The 17,139-nt window shown below is 38.9% G+C and overlaps 1 protein-coding gene across 3 annotated transcripts in view; it reads right to left on the reverse strand.

Annotated features, from left to right (window-relative positions):
* Positions 1-2,983: 2,983 nt before the first annotated feature.
* The window catches only part of TBK1 (TANK binding kinase 1), a 431,625-nt gene continuing 417,469 nt past the window's right edge, over positions 2,984-17,139 (reverse strand). For all 3 annotated transcript variants that reach the window (XM_086919050.1, XM_086919051.1, XM_086919052.1), the window contains exon 21: positions 2,984-4,187. In XM_086919050.1, coding sequence (XP_086775176.1) covers positions 4,136-4,187 — 52 coding nt within the window. In that variant the 3' untranslated portion in view covers positions 2,984-4,135. The remainder of the gene's footprint in view (positions 4,188-17,139) is intronic.

Consider the following 17,139-nt stretch of genomic DNA (forward strand, 5'->3'; position numbering starts at 1 on the left):
CACCAGTATTTAGTATACATGTGTTGGGTGGACCAATTGACCACTTTGCAGATGTAAATTGCTGTATAATGCCTAAGAAAGCCATGGTTGCACCTTTCTTACATGTAGTGTGTCCTGGGCAGGAGGGTTAGGACTTTCTTGGTATTGTGGTAGCAAGTGTGGATGCTTTGGACTATCTTGCAAGCAACTGCTCTGAGGGACCATTGTGGCGTGAGGCAGGGGTTTCTGAGATTCCAGTGACCCACTGGAATACATATTCTTTGCAGAATCACCCAATTTTTCCTGTGAGCAGAAATAAGGCCTCAAGTAGTTTCTTGAACATCTTTCCTACTCCAAATCAATACTTATTTATTTATTGGTGAACTGGCAGCAGTATCTTGGGATACGTAATCTATGCTGCAGAACCTATCATAAGTTTATTCGAAATTTGCGATTCACTGTAGATTCAGAAGGCATGACCAAATTCAGCTTCTACCCCATTGGGACTTGTGTCTTTATGACAACATGCCTGGGCCAAGCAACTGTCCCACAAGCATTGCATGGAGATTTCTAATGGGGAGGTTACAAACAGAGCAGGATGAAGCTGTTAGGTCATATGTACTGTCACTAACTTTAAGGATATTACCACATCAGATGTTGGCTGCTATGGATTATAAAGATATATGTATGTATGTATGTATGCATGTTGGGTTGTCCCACCCCAGGGCTCAACGATGCCAAGCAGATCCTAAAAATTAATCTGTAGATTGTATTCAAGGATAATTTATGTGACCACTGTATTGCAAACATTATAGTGACAATTGTCGTATGAATGCCCTCACCCCAGAACCCAGGACGTATGAGCATTACATTTGTCCGTATGTGAGGGAGACGCAAATAATTCTTGCCACATGTTTGGACAATCTGGAGCTTTTCTACTACTCTTTTTCTTATCATATGCACAATTGCATGTGAAATTTAATATGTTCTGGGGGGTTGTCCACAATAAGAGAAAACAACACATTGAAAGTGCCTCTGTCATTTTTTTACCCTTCTGAAGACTAGGGGGCCCATTATGATGTCGGGCGGATTGCCCCCGCCAGGCTGGCGGTAGCCACCACCAGCCTTGCGGGGGCAATCCGCCCGACATCCTCTCCAGAATTTCCCCCGCCATATTAGAATGGCGGGGGGACCGCGGCGGACGGAAAGACCGTCCGCCGCTTTTCTGCCCCGTTCGCCTTGCGGCGGGGGCGGAAAATGTTTAATATGGTGGCGGTGTCTATTAGACACCGCCAGCCATATTAGCATGGGCTTTCAGACATGCCTTTCCGTGGCGGCATTGCATGCGGTCTTCACAGAGTGAAGGAGAGGTGGGGGTTGCACACCTGTGGTACCCCCCTTCATTTGCACAAACAAAGCGGCAGGCACCGCGCTGTGCCTGCCGCTTTGTTTATGCAAACGCTGAAATGCATTTTTAGCATTGTGGCGGGCGGTGCTGAGAGCACCGCCCGCCACAATGCTAAAAATGCAGGATGTGCCCGCCACTGTGGCGGGCAAATCCTAATACCCCCGCCCTTATGGCGGGCGGTCCCAATCCCCGCTAGGATGACGGGCGGACAAAGTCCGCCCGTCATCCTCATAGGCTCTAGGTATTAGGTTCTGGAATGAGATGTCTAGATTAAATACCAAAGATGTGTCTGTGAGGACGACAGTCCAATGGCATCTTAAACATCAACTTTTCCCTTTGACCTGATTGCAGTTATAACTGGTACACGGGCAAGAAGGCTGTGAGAATCACCTCTTTTGCTTTATTTTTAAGGATCTAAGTTGTTCTAGTCAGAGACAGCGAAGTCAAGAACTTTACCTAAACACCACATTTACAGAGGTCCGTCACTGATATTCTCTGCTATATTTTCAAAATCCCAGCCCCAAATGTTAAGGACTCATGACAGGAATTCTGTTAAGAGACCTTGCTTTGTGCTGGGAAAGGAGAGGAAAAGGTGTGAATGTAGGAACATACATGGACTTCACCCCTTGGGACACTAACATCGGGGCAGTGTCAATGTGCATTAATAGCAAAACACGGCTCCACTACTTCGGGTATTCCAAGAGAGGGAGAAAAGTATTCATTAGAAGTGCATACAGACTTTAACTATCTGGGTATCAACGTGGATTTCAGCACAGTGGGGGTCCTAGCAGGAGTCAAACATCAGGCCTACAGTTCATAACATCCTTTATCTTCAAGCCCTTTTGCTCATAATATCCAATTACCAAGAAATACATCTATGGAGCCATTGAGAATATAAGTGTTTCTGCTGAATGAAAAGGAATGATCTTATAATCCTACAGGAGTAAATAGACATATGTCCTAGCATTCAGAGCTTGGTTTTAGCATCAAATTCAGCAGGCTCAAAGAGCAAAGGAATTGTGTGGCAGGACCTGTAGAACACTTATTAGGTTACACATAAATAGATATCTTCATTTCTCTCCAAGTCGGATTCCAATTTTTGATACACTGTCCTTTCATGGTATGTAATGTGGAAGGATATTGAAATTGAGCACCTGCAGCAGATTTGTTACGCATGGGGACGGACGGACCTCTTCTTTCAATGGAGGCAGTTCCCAAAATCAAGGAGACACCACTTAAAATCATAGTTTAAACAAGTTAAAAATAAGACAGATGCTAAGACTGTTATATTGGCCAAGGATAACAGAAACTGACACTAAAGAATAACAATTTATTTTTTAAAGAGTTGCACATGACTTATTTGGTCCGTGCATGCATATAATACACAGAATCATTAACTATTCTATATAGAAGTGCAAAATACTTAGCCCTCAAAGGTGCTAGTAACGTTTGAGGGAAAAGGCAAAGTCAAAAATATAATTTATTTGCCTTCAATTTCTATTAACTACAGGTGGGAACTTTCTGACTTGAGGCAATGAAGTGTAAGTAAACGTTGCTATGACTCATGATAAAAACAAACATTTTGCATTATGTTCCTTTGGTAAATTGTGCTTTTTACTTCAGATTGACAGATTATGATATTGGTTTGTTAACAAGGCTTCTGTTTTAATTTTCTCACTTGGCATTTATCTTGTTTCCATTTTTCCCACTCGCCTTCTAAAAAGATTTCGATACGTATTGGTAATCCGTAAAAACTTTGAGCCAAACTGCGAAAAACGAGCAAGTTATGAATGAAGTAAGACCTATCGGGCTGTGTGTCGTTTATCTAATTTCACAGACCTGTTTTTACAATTAGTGAGTGGGCTATAAGCAAAGAACATACCTAAAAGAAAATCTCAACACAAATTTATTAAAATATGATAAGACAATGTTTCATATATTTCCACGTTTTTGAATGTCCTAAATGTTGGCACATCAAGTTTTTGGAGTTCCCTTATGTTTGTTTTTTTCTTTATTTCTTTTTCATTATTTCATTATTTAAACTTGTCTTCTCCTCCGCTGGTCCTAGACTGAATGAGCACAATAGGAGAGCCATTATTGCATCTTTCTAAATTGAAGAAAAAGCCAGCAATTTTCATTCAGCCGAGGGATTTATGTTCTGCTCTGGTGCGTATTTTATATACAGTAAGGAAATCATGACTTTGGCAACACCAAAAATAGTTGATATCAAAGGAGGTCAAACATTTTAAGGATGTGACTATTAGAAAACCATAATGTGAGAAATCAAACATATCCAACTGGAAAGTTGGAACTCTGAGATATACTGAGCTGTCTGGAAAATAAAAAGAATAAACTAAATCTTCTGACAGGAATAACCAGGTCAATTTTTTATAATACACACCTGACTCTATACTATTTCCAGGTCTCCAAAAGGGTGGCATTGCATGTTTCTTTGAAGTTCACATTTCTTTTCAACGGTTAACATATGTGAAAACAACAATATTTATAGACATTTCAGACTCTGGGGATCACACAGATAAGAAATGCCACAGACGAATTAGACAAAAGCTTTTGAGGGGAAACAATAATTTGGAATATATTTACAATAATGTTTACAGTACATTACAATTTTCGCCTTGTGTTCAGTTACATGAAAAGTGCAATGTCAGGCGAGGGGTTTGGCCCCAAAAAACATTTCACTAATGTGAGTTGTTTCAATACATTGATAAAAGTCTGATAATTAGCAGGTTAAACGCAATCCACATTCCGCAGGCCGCCGTCCATGGTTAAAGAGCCGAACCTATAGGTAAACAGAAAATACCATGAGATTACTTTGTTCAGATGTGCTAATTCAAGTGCAAATCATTTCTGTACACATTTTCTCCGTTTTCTCTTCCAATACCACAAGTACAGTGTTATGCATATTTGAAAAGAAATTACTTACCTGTCATTTGGGCCCGCTTATATTCACACCAAACAGCTGACCTGGTTAGAAATGTAATGCCACGTTTTGCATCTCAGCTTTCCAGAAAGGGATAGGTTTTATTTTCCCACAAAACGAGCAAAACTGCATAAACACTCCAAACAAGTTACTTTAAGAAGGGCTTTTAGAGATCCAAGGGAAACCGAGAGGTACAGTGAACCATAAACAGATTTTGTTTTCTGATTTTTAGGCCTGACAGTAGATGTATAATAGGCTTTCAGCCAGCCCTCGTCGTCCCTTTGCCATTTATTGTGTCATTCACATTCTCTCCCTTCCCGTCCAAACTAAAGGAGAGCACAGTGTAATTGGTCAGCGCTCATCATCCACTGGTTAACTTCATGGTGAGTGACTGCATTTTGCCCTTTCACAGGAAGCAAAGTCACATGCAAAGTAGTTCCCTTCTGAACCAAGAGCTACAACGGCAATTTGTTCTTTGGCCCCAAAAATATCTTTGCTTTTAGCCAATGATTTTATATTATCCAGGGCCAAGCAGTTCGTTAAAAAATCATGACACACTAAAGCAAGCACCGACAAAGCCAAAAGGCTGGCATCCAGGCCGACCTATTGACTTTGGCAATGCATATTCTGGTCACCGCATGTGCTAATGTTTGTTTTAATCATCATCATAATAATTGCAAATTTTCTAAAGACATGGTTTTCTTAAAAAAATAGCTTTAACCATTAAAAAGGCATGTTATTTGTAGTGGCAACCTAGGGGGCAGATGGGACTTGTACCTGTTCTCCATTACCAAAGCTGTCACTGTGTCAAGAAGTAACACAGATAAAAATCAACACTGATCTTTGTTTGTCGATCTATCTTTTAATTCAAAGCAGAGTTTGACTGAGGCAACAAATGAGCATAAATGTTTGCTTAAAATGTTTATGTGTATATCTGTGTTTCTATAAATGCATACACACCTGTACAAAATCAGATTTAAACATTGTAAGCAGTGTTTGTGAGTGTTTGTGTATTTGTTTTTCTCACACAAAAAACAAAGATTAAAGTGACAGTTATAGTTAGGTATTCAAATCCTTTGATTGTCTATGAAAAGCGAAAATTAAAGGGGCGTTATAGTTAGGTGTAAATGTTAGTTAAAACATACCATTTTAAATGAGCAAAACCAATAAAATTCACAAGTTATAGTTACTTCAAGTAACTATAATTCTAGCCCTAAAGTAACTATAACTCACATTTCCGCTACTCACAATGTTGTAATTATGTAATTTCAGATGTTGCAGAGATATTATCAGTTATATACTAGAACACCTCATGAGTGATGTAATAAGAAAGGTACTAAGCAATGGATGGCAAGGGTGCGAGTTATAGATACTTTAAGACATGAGTTGTAGTCAGTTTAGTTTGGTTACACTGATAAGAAGTGACCCTGCGCAGACTACCATCTATTTAGTCAGTAAGCCTACTGATGAAAAATTACACATAATTATATATGTTTGTTGGGAGCCGAAAAAGTTGTAATTCAACCTTACATCATATTCCTAGTAATCAAAAACCAATGATACTTTAGGAATGAGAGAATATTAGGAAACTACTGTGAGAGAGTAACATGTAACCTTTATACCAGCAATGTGTATTTGATTATGGAAAATAATTCAGAGACGAATTTACTCCGAACTTTAAGGTCAGGGATGATAAAGATTCAAAGTGCGGTTTTGTAAGATGATGTAAGTGTTGTTCATAACTAAATGCCCTCTCTGAATGAGACCAGAAAGGAAGAAGTAATGAGCTAATCGATTAATCACCTGAATGGTGTTCTGGGTATTGTTCTGAATATTTGTTATATTTTCATTTATGGGGAGAGTATTTTCTAAAGCTGAAGATGAGTGTTTCGATGTGGAATTGTCAGATTATAGATATGTGGGGTACAATGTCTCATATGTAGGAGGTTAGTTGAGAACTAGCTACAGGATGCAAAGATAAATTGTCTTACTATTAGGCATATACTGAGGAATTTACGATATTGAAACTATAAAGTACATAATGAATCCAGAGTTTAGAGGAAATATCTATTATATGAGGGGTATGCAGTAATCCAGAATGCACTGATGGATGTGATAGACATGGTCTATGAAAAAATAACAATGGATCTGTGAATTGATGAACTGTCTGCAAACTCTTCTTTGAGAATTGACCAATACAGGAACAGAAGTGTATAATGTACCACTAAGCACTAGGAAGATAAGATGCAATTTTAATGTTATTACTTTCTCTTCATACTTAAGCAAGATCAACATACAGTGGTAATGTTTCAGTATATTGTAATGTGTAATATATGCACTTTTATATTGGATGTAGATATGTAAAATATATAAAATATATGAAAGTTTCCTCCAAACCCCGCGGAGTCATAATGCTATTTCTACAATATACTGACCTACTTCAAGTACTCTCGGCAGCCAAAGCTAAGAAACAGGTTATGTGGGAAGGTCACCGCTTGTATCTCTCTCAAGATGTAGCTAAAGTGACAGCAGACCGCAGGAAACAATTTCTTGATCTACGACCACGACTACGAGACCTTGGTGCCAGATTTGGTCTCCTCCATCCTTGCCTCTTCAAGGTCACTTACAAAGAAAAGACTACAACTTTTGAAGACCCACAAGTCCTTGAAGAATTTCTCCTTCATCATGAAACCGTCAACATGGACACTGCAAGACCTGTTTAATTGTTCATGTTTTCTCCGGTTTGACTAAATTGTTTACCCTTTAATTATCCTATTGTATCTAGTCCCGGTTTCCTTCATCCTATTGTCCATACCTATTCCTAGTATATTTTGTCCTAAATATTGCGCAGTTTCTATTTTTGTTTTTTCTTATGTACTCCTAATATCTTCTTTTCCATTTTTGTCTTCTTACAGATCCTCTCCTCATGTTATCCATCCCGGTGTATTTTTACTCCCTTCAATTGACCTTAAGCTGGTTCCTCTGGTGTTCGATGGCGTGAGTTTCTGTTGTTGATGTCGTCCTCTTCTGGCGTCGTCACCCCTCAGTTCTCATCTGTATTTGTTGTTATGTCTTTACTCCTTTCTAACTTTCTTCTATTCTCTCTACTGTTCTCTCTCTCTATTTTCTTTTTTTTACTCTTTTCTCTTCTTTTCAATTACCCTATGCTTGATCTTCTCTCTTTATATTTTTCTTACAGATTTTTCTTTGCATTCCTATTACCTCTCCCCTTTCCTCTATACTCATTTACTACTTTTACTTCAGCTTATCTTTTTATCATTCTCTTATTAATCTATATTCCGAGTAGTTACATGGAATGTTAAGGGTTTAAATAACCCTATTAAACGTCAAAGAGTTTTAACACATTTGACTAGACTTAAAGCAGATGTAGCCCTCCTCCAAGAATCCCACCTTACAGAATCGGAGGCTACCAAACTCAAACGTTCTTGGGTGGGTCATGTTTTTTACTCTCCCGCTTTAGGTAAGAAAAATGGTACAATTATCTTATGTCATAAAAAGTTAGATGTTTCAGTTTCCTCACAAGAATGCGATGTTAATGGTCGCTGGGTTGTTGTCAATTTTCTTATTGATAAAATTCCTTTAGCTATTTTTAATGTTTATGCTCCTACAGGTATTGATAAATTGTTTTGGCCTGCTATTTCTGATAAGCTTGTAACTCTTAATGAACAGTAGGTTATTTTTGGTGGTGTTTGCAACCAAGTTTTTGATCCTTTTTTAGATAAAAATTCAAAAGTTAAGTTTGTTCCCTCCAAAATGCATTCTCAATTTGTCACAGCTATGAGAAATAATGCTTTGGTTGACATCTGGAGGCTATGTAACCCAGATCTCAGAGAATATACTTTTTATTCCCCTACCCACCATTCACAATCCCGTATTGATTACCTTTTTCTTAGCAAACCCCTAGCACAACTTGCTATACATTCCGATATAGGTTCCATTTTAATATCAGATCACGCTCCTGTCTTTGTAGATATTGACCTTATCCCATACTCCCCTCACTCAGGGCGCTGGCGATTTAATAATTCCTTACTCCTTGATTCTAATTTCTGCACCCGTTTTACTTCCTTTGTCACTGAATTTTTTACACTTAACCACCTTCCGGAATCCTCCTTTCCCATGATATGGGACTCATTTAAAGCAGCCGCAAGGGGTTTCATTATTAATTTTGTTTCTCAAAAGAAAAAACAATCTATTTCTAAGTCAACTCAAATATTAGATAAAATTAAAAAGCTAGAATATATCTATTACAACTCTAATTCTGAATCCTCCCTCCGTGAACTTATATCTGCCAAAATTGACTTTAATAAATATACCACCAATGCGGCCTCAAATTCGCTTCTCAAATGCAACTCCCGCTATTACGGCGGACAAAACAAAATGGGCAAACTTCTTGCAAACTATCTCAAAATACGTACTGAAAGGACTAAAATTGAATCTTTACAAGGCCCAGCTGGTGTTTCTTTGTTTAAAGACAAGGAGATATTAGCTCAATTTGTTTCGTTCTACAAAGCTCTATATACTCCCGAATCTACTCCTGACCCTACTGTTCTTCTTGCATATTTTCAAGATATTCCCTCTCCGGATTCTTCTCACATTGACTTCCAACCGTTGGACTCGGACATTACCCTATCTGAAATCTCACATGCCGTCTCTGTTCTTCGTCGTGGTAAAGCTCCTGGACCCGATGGTTTTACTATCGAATTCTACACTCATTTCTCTTCCCTTCTTCTCCCTAAACTACTTTTGTTATTTCAATCTTTTTCGGCTTCCGGATCTTCTCAGGGAACTTTCCAAGAAGCATTAATTTGTCTAATTCCTAAACCTGATAAAGATCACACCCTATGTAAAAATTATCGTCCCATTTCCCTAGTAAACACTGATTATAAAATGTTTGCCAAAATTATTGCTCTTAGATTAGATCCTATACTACCAGACATCATTGGCCCTGAACAGTCTGGATTCGTTAAAGGTCGTTTATCATCGGACAATTCCCGTGTTTTCTTTAATATTTTGAGTAAAGCCCCCTCCCTATCTATTCCCCTTGCCGCTATCTCTCTAGACGCCGAAAAGGCATTTGATCGAATAGGATGGGATTTTATGTTTCAAGCACTTCGTTGGTTTCGTTTCCCTCCTAAATTCATTTCTCTTATTTCCCTACTTTATTCTAGTCCCCACGCATCAATATTTGCAAATGGTATGACTTCCGATTACTTTCCTCTTCAAAGAGGGGTGCGTCAAGGATGCCCCCTTTCTCCTCTTTTGTTTATTTTAGCCCTAGAACCCTTCTTAACAAAAATTCGTCTTGATGAGAATATTACTGGTTTTCATTATGGACCTCAGAAGCAAGCTAAATTATCAGTATACGCAGATGATATTTTATTTTATTGTTCAAACCCCAAAACTACTCTTCCTTCCTTCCTTAATCAAGTTTCTTCTTTCTCGACTGTTTCTGGTTACCGTCTCAATATTGACAAATGCGAAATTTTACCCTTAAACCCTTTATGTCAAAAACATCTCTTTGACTCTTCTGGCTTTTCCTGGCCGCCCTCTAAGATTAAATATCTGGGTGTTTGGTTTGCCCCCCGCCTTCCTGACACACTTAAATTTAATTTCGAATCTCTATCTAATAAAATTACTACATCAATTAATCGTTGGCACCCTCTTTTCCTTTCTTGGTGGGGACGTTTAGACTCCATCAAAATGATGCTAGCACCCTTGGTTCTATATACTATCTCCATGATTCCCATTCGTATACCTGATCATTATTTCAAATCGATAGATTCTCTCCTAATAAAATTTTTATGGAAGGGTAAAAAAGCTTGAATAGCTCTCTCTTCTTTAAAAAAGGACAAGTCTTTAGGTGGTATCAAATTCCCTAACTTTAAATCATATCATAATGCTTTTTCCTTAAAACAAACCATGCGTTGGCTCTCCCCGGATCTTCCTCACATTCCTCCATTATGGCTTACGTTGGAATCTTCCTTATTACATCCTTATGAATTCTCAGAAGTTCTCTCCTTTTCCTCCAATGTATCATCTCTTCGTTCCCCCATCATTTCTCACTCCTGTTCTCTTCTTCGTCCTTATGTCCTATCTTCTTATCCCTCGGCTTCCTCTATCCACACCCAACCCATCTGGCATAATAAATTCCTCAAAATCCGTAACCGTTCAGTATATTGGAAAACCTGGCATTCTCTTGGTTTAAAATGGATTTCCCAGCTTCTTTCCAATAACCATCCACTTCCCTTTCACGACCTCCAAACACAATTCTCGCTTCCTTCCTCTTCTCATAAACAATATTTGACTCTAATTCCTTCCCTTACCCAGTACCTTGCTTCGCTCCCATCCACCAACTCTATCCCTGTCACTCATCTTTCAATTTCTAATGCTCTCGATCAATCCCTTTCCGCTTCATTTATCTATAAATCTCTGCAGTCTTCTACAAACCGTACTAAATCTAAGGTTGAGTTGGCTTGGGAAAAAGATCTATCTCAAATCTGGTCATTCACTTTGTGGGATAAAATCTGGTCCAAAATTCACAGTACATCCAGAGCTGCTAACACTACACAAACCTTATTTTTTATATATAATCGTACACTTTTTACTCCATCGACTCTATCATCCTTCTCCCCAGACACTCCCTCCACTTGTTGGTCCTGTCCTTGCCCCTTAGCTGATTTGAAACACATGTTATTTGATTGCCCCCACGTTTTACGTTTTTGGCACTTGGTATGGTCCCAATTACAAAAGATTTTCCACTTTACTTTTTCCTTTTCAATCATTCACATTTTCCTAGGATCTCTTTCCCCTGCTTTTACCGACACGCACCATAAACATAAATTGATTGACCTCTTAATAGCCATTGCCTTTCATCATATTACCTCTCATTGGAAACAAGCTAATGATGTTTCCTTTACTGCTTGGTGGAATGCAGTTTGTTTTAACCACCGTCTAGATACTAATTTTGTTTCCCCCATCTCCTTGGCAATTAAACGTGACCTTTTATGGATTCCCATCACAGACTATTTATCTAAGATTGCCAGACCTCCTCCCAAATCCCCTTTACGTAATGTTGAAGTTCGTAAACCACCGTGAGCACATTTTCTTATCTACTTATAATGTTTCTTCACTACATGTAATGTTTATCATTCTATTTTTATGCTTTTTTTTACTACAGATACTTCCTTACTCCTTTGCGTTACCTGATATTTACTACGATTATTATTTTTCTGTATGGCATAGCTTTAATGAGTTGCAGTTATTTTGTAAGAGAGATTTTTAGCTTCCATAACTTATGATTGTTTCTTCATTTCCTGCCTTTGCCTTTGTTTGTTCTTATTTCAATAAACTTCAAACTTAAAAAAAAAAAAAAACAAAGATTAAAGTGACAGTTATAGTTAGGTATTCAAATCCTTTGATTGTCTATGAAAAGCGAAAATTAAAGGGGCGTTATAGTTAGGTGTAAATGTCAGTTAAAACATACCATTTTAAATGAGCAAAACCAATAAAATTCACAAGTTATAGTTACTTCAAGTAACTATAATTCTAGCCCTAAAGTAACTATAACTCACATTTCCGCTACTCACAATGTTGTAATTATGTAATTTCAGATGTTGCAGAGATATTATCAGTTATTTACTAGAACACCTCATGAGTGATGTAATAAGAAAGGTACTAAGCAATGGATGGCAAGGGTGCGAGTTATAGATACTCTAAGACATGAGTTGTAGTCAGTTTAGTTTGGTTACACTGATAAGAAGTGACCCTGCGCAGACTACCATCTATTTAGTCAGTAAGCCTACTGATGAAAAATTACACATAATTATATATGTTTGTTGGGAGCCGAAAAAGTTGTAATTCAACCTTACATCATATTCCTAGTAATGAAAAACCAATGATACTTTAGGAATGAGAGAATATTAGGAAACTACTGTGAGAGAGTAACATGTAACCTTTATACCAGCAATGTGTATTTGATTATGGAAAATAATTCAGAGACGAATTTACTCCGAACTTTAAGGTCAGGGATGATAAAGATTCAAAGTGCGGTTTTGTAAGATGATGTAAGTGTTGTTCATAACTAAATGCCCTCTCTGAATGAGACCAGAAAGGAAGAAGTAATGAGCTAATCGATTAATCACCTGAATGGTGTTCTGGGTATTGTTCTGAATATTTGTTATATTTTCATTTATGGGGAGAGTATTTTCTAAAGCTGAAGATGAGTGTTTCGATGTGGAATTGTCAGATTATAGATATGTGGGGTACAATGTCTCATATGTAGGAGGTTAGTTGAGAACTAGCTACAGGATACAAAGATAAATTGTCTTACTATTAGGCATATACTGAGGAATTTACGATATTGAAACTATAAAGTACATAATGAATCCAGAGTTTAGAGGAAATATCTATTATATGAGGGGTATGCAGTAATCCAGAATGCACTGATGGATGTGATAGACATGGTCTATAAAGAATAACAATGGATCTGTGAATTGATGAACTGTCTGCAAACTCTTCTTTGAGAATTGACCAATACAGGAACAGAAGTGTATAATGTACCACTAAGCACTAGGAAGATAAGATGCAATTTTAATGTTATTACTTTCTCTTCATACTTAAGCGAGATCAACATACAGTGGTAATGTTTCAGTATATTGTAATGTGTAATATATGCACTTTTATATTGGATGTAGATATGTAAATTGGAATCTTGGAATGTTGTCAATTGATAATATTCATATTATCCAACTCCACATTACAGCCCTGAAGAAGTGACTCGTTGATGCGATACACGTGTTGGCTGTATGGATTTTGGTGGTACTGCCGTACTGTTCAAAAATTTTGATTTAAAGACACAAAAACAGGCCACCCTGGAGCAAAAACAAAAGGGTGAGGAGTGCCCAGGGTTCCCTTTTATAGAATGAATTCCTTCACCCACCCGTGGGTGGCATGCCTCATAATCAGGATTCTCCTCGTACTGCGAGCCTGGTAGCAGTGCAGGCAACAACCCCCTCACTGTGAGGGAGGAGCTCAGGGATGTTTTATTTGTAGGCGACAAGAGGTATACTAAAACCTTAAGATGAGCCGGGTGTGGAGGGAGTGTGTGAAGGATAGTAGATGTGAAGTTAAAACAAACTCCCTGGTATGTTAATACTCCATTTTAATGTAACATTCGGGGGTCAGGGCTAAAAATGGTGTGCAATTCATGCCTGGAAAATTCAACCTTGCATGGTTCGGTGTGGTCATAGGGTCGATATGTTTCAGCCTTGGTGCCCTCCGCAGAGGTGCTGTGGCTTTCTTGAGGACCAAATGAAAAGAGAACCCACTACCGGATTACATAGTACTATTGGCAGAGGTTTTCGATTAGATTGTAGGGGAGTCGCCCCCTGCTGGTCGGTAAATCTCCTCAGGCTTTGTGTGTGTATACAAACCAATTTGATCGCAAGACTGGAGGACACAGAAAGACCTTACTTCCCAGTGTGAATTGAATGCATACGAAGGAGGACACTGATTTGGATTATTTTACTCATGAATGCTTTACATTAATTGGTTTTTTATTCAGAACATATGTGAGATATAAAATAAATTATTGAACGAAGAAAAAGATCAATTTTGAAAAATAGTATAATTTTTTTATTATTATGAATGTGATATAAGATTAGTTTACAACGTTTTCGGCTCCCCACAAACGTTAATAGCTTTGAGTTATAGTTACTTGAGATAAATACAAATGATGAATTCTAGTGCTTTTATTTAACATGTTATATTTTAACTGACATTTTCACCCAAATAGAACGTCCTTTTAATCTTCGTTTTTATCATTGAATTTCAAATGTGTTATTTTAGTATATAACTATAAATGTCACTGTAACCTTTGTTTTTTTTCAGTGAATTTAAATTTTTTTATGTAAGTTATTGTCAATAAACAAAAAGCAAGACACTTTGGTTTTGTCAATAAATTGTGAATAACGCAGCTAGATTGAAAACATCAAACATGTGTCAGTCTTATTTAACACTTCTCAGACCATAAAATGCAGATATAAAACCATCCAGTTTTCTTAATATGGAGAACAAAAGCTCAGTATGAGCCCAGACTGGGGCACCACCATGCAGACCTGTATATGCAAATTAGCCCACAAAGGGGAATATGGGCATTCCTAGCCAGAAATTAGTGAATATGAAATGAGTGCCTCCAGCCGCTCATTTACTATTCTTACTTTTCTTGTTTTAAACATTTACTTATTTTTTTGTGGTTGTCCTGGTCCCACCTGGGACATCCACAGCTTTCATTTTTATTGGGGGCTAAGGGGGAAAGCTCCAGGGCTCTTACAGCCCCACCGGCTCCCTACAAGCATCCTGAGTCCATGGGCCCATGTTGGAGCAGGCAACACGGTATGCCTTTCCTTTTAAAACAAAACTCAGGGTGCCCTAGTGCCCACCCGGGGCACCCTACAATATTCCTGTATACTGGAAATTGCAGGGGAGGCACATGGCCCCTACAGGTACCCTGCCAGCACACGTGCAGGGTGCAGCAGGATCCAGCAGAAGCTTTTCTCTCCTGCAAGAGCAAGGGCAAGGAGAAAATGTTGTGCCCTGGAAGATTTTCCAAATTCTTCTCTGGCTGTGCTCTCGCGGGGAGGGAAACAACAGTGACGGATGGGATCCCCGGAACACCATAACTGAGCTGGCCCCAGGGAATGTGGTCCCTGAGCCTTTTGGCTGGACGCCCCTTTCTTTACATATGAAGCAGCCCGGGGGATGAGGGTCCCAAGCCCAGAAAAAGGTCAGGGAGGGTGGCTGTGCATCCTCCCCCTCACCTGTACATATGGGCCCAGAAAAGGGTCAGGGAGATGGGGCTCATACCCTGACATGTTAATGGCGTCCAGGGGATGGATTTTTTGCCCAGGGGGTGAGGTCCTCCCTGGGACCCACCCACCAGGCCTAGGGGGCCAGGGTATACCTACCTTGCCCACTATGTGTTTTAAAAAAAAACATTTTCAGGAAAGGGAACGGAGTCTCCGAGTACCAAAATGGCTGCCATCACATCTTTGTGGATGCAGTGGCAGCCAATCTGAGCTTATCTTAAGATCTGTCAGTTAAGCAAATCCTCAGTGGCCTGGTATATATATATATATATATATATATATATATATATCACTATTTTTTAATCTTCATTTCCCAAAAGATTTGAATGGATTTACACAGAATCATGAAATGCACACTTTCTGGACCAAGATCTAGCTTTCTGTCAAATTTGGTGTAATTTCGTTCATCCGTTTTGGCTGTAGCCATGTCTAACTTTTACTATGTAAAAATTAATGGGGGACACTATCCCCCCCACCCGCCCAAAGACCTCGTTTGAAGGAGGAAGGAGCTGAGGTGGGCAAACTTTTGTTTTTGGAATGTTTCATGAATATTGGCCAAAAGGTGCCAACGTTGTTGGAAGTCCTATGGAAAAAACTACCCCAGTGGCAACTGATATATAGATATGGAAAATGCTACTTACCAGTATGCATCTGTTCTTGGCATGTAGAGCTGCAGAGTTACACACCTAGTGTTGGCCTGGATGTTTGCAGTTTGTTTTTGTCCTGAAAAGTTCTTTGGAGATAGGGGACTCCTCCTTTGGACCACATTGCGCATGGGCATCGGCTCCATCCTCAGATTGTTTTTCGCCATTAGGGAAATGATGGAGCTTTGCAAGAAAAGGAAGGATGTCCATGTAAGCTGTATCTAATTAAGATAATACTGGAACAGACAAGGGGAGGCGGGTGGGCGTGTGTAACTCTGCATAGATTGTATAGCAGTACCCACTCTTAGCGGAGACCACCCCTATCTGTTGCAGTAGTTTGAAATAATGTTTTGAGAACAGCCTGGCCCACATTAACTTGCTGTTTGGTTTGCGCATCTACTACTGTGCGGTGTAGACCATGTAGCTGCTCTGCAGATGTCATCTAGGGGAATGTTCCCTAAAAATGCCATTGAAGCCCCCATTTTCCTTGTAGAGTGGGCTTTAGGAGGAACAGATAACGTACGTTTAGCTTTGTGGTAACACATCTGTATGCATTTGACAATCCATCCAGCAATCCCAGATTTTGAAATGGGATTACCCTTATGTGGTGGTGAGAAAGACACAAAAAGTTGTTTGGTCTTACGAAAGGGTTGTGTTCTCTTGATGTAGTATAGCAATGCTCTTTTGACATCTAAGGTATGAAGAGCTCTTTCTGCTACTGTCTGTGGCTGCGAGAAGAAAACGGGCAGTGCCACAGATTGATTGAGGTGGAAGGGAGAAATGACTTTGGGCAGGAATTTGCGATTAGTACAGAGAACGACCTTATTATGATGCATTTGCAAGAAGGGTTCTTGAATGGTTAGTGCTTGTAGTTCACTAACTCTCCGTAGAGAAGTAATAGCTACTAGGAACGCAACCTTCCATGTTAAAAATTGTAGTTCACATTTATGTAAGGGTTCGTGTGAGAACAATGTTTAAATTCCACACAGGTGAAGGTGGTACTCTAGGAGAAATTATTCTTTTAAGGCCTTCCATATAGGCTTTTATAGCAGGCACTCTGAACAGAGATAGATACTGTCTGTTTTGCAGATATGCTGCTATTGCAGCAAGATGCAGTCTAATAGACGTGTAGGCTGAGTTACATATTTGGAGGTGCAGTAAGTATCCTATGATGTGTTGAATAGACACGTCTAGGGGATTAATATTGTTGTTGTGACAATATATTACAAAGCGTTTCCACTTAGCTGCATAACATGCTCTCGTGGTTGGGCGTCTAGCTTC

Source organism: Lissotriton vulgaris, chromosome 1_1 (genome assembly GCF_964263255.1).
Source record: "Lissotriton vulgaris chromosome 1_1, aLisVul1.2, whole genome shotgun sequence".
Lineage (NCBI taxonomy): Eukaryota > Metazoa > Chordata > Amphibia > Caudata > Salamandridae > Lissotriton > Lissotriton vulgaris.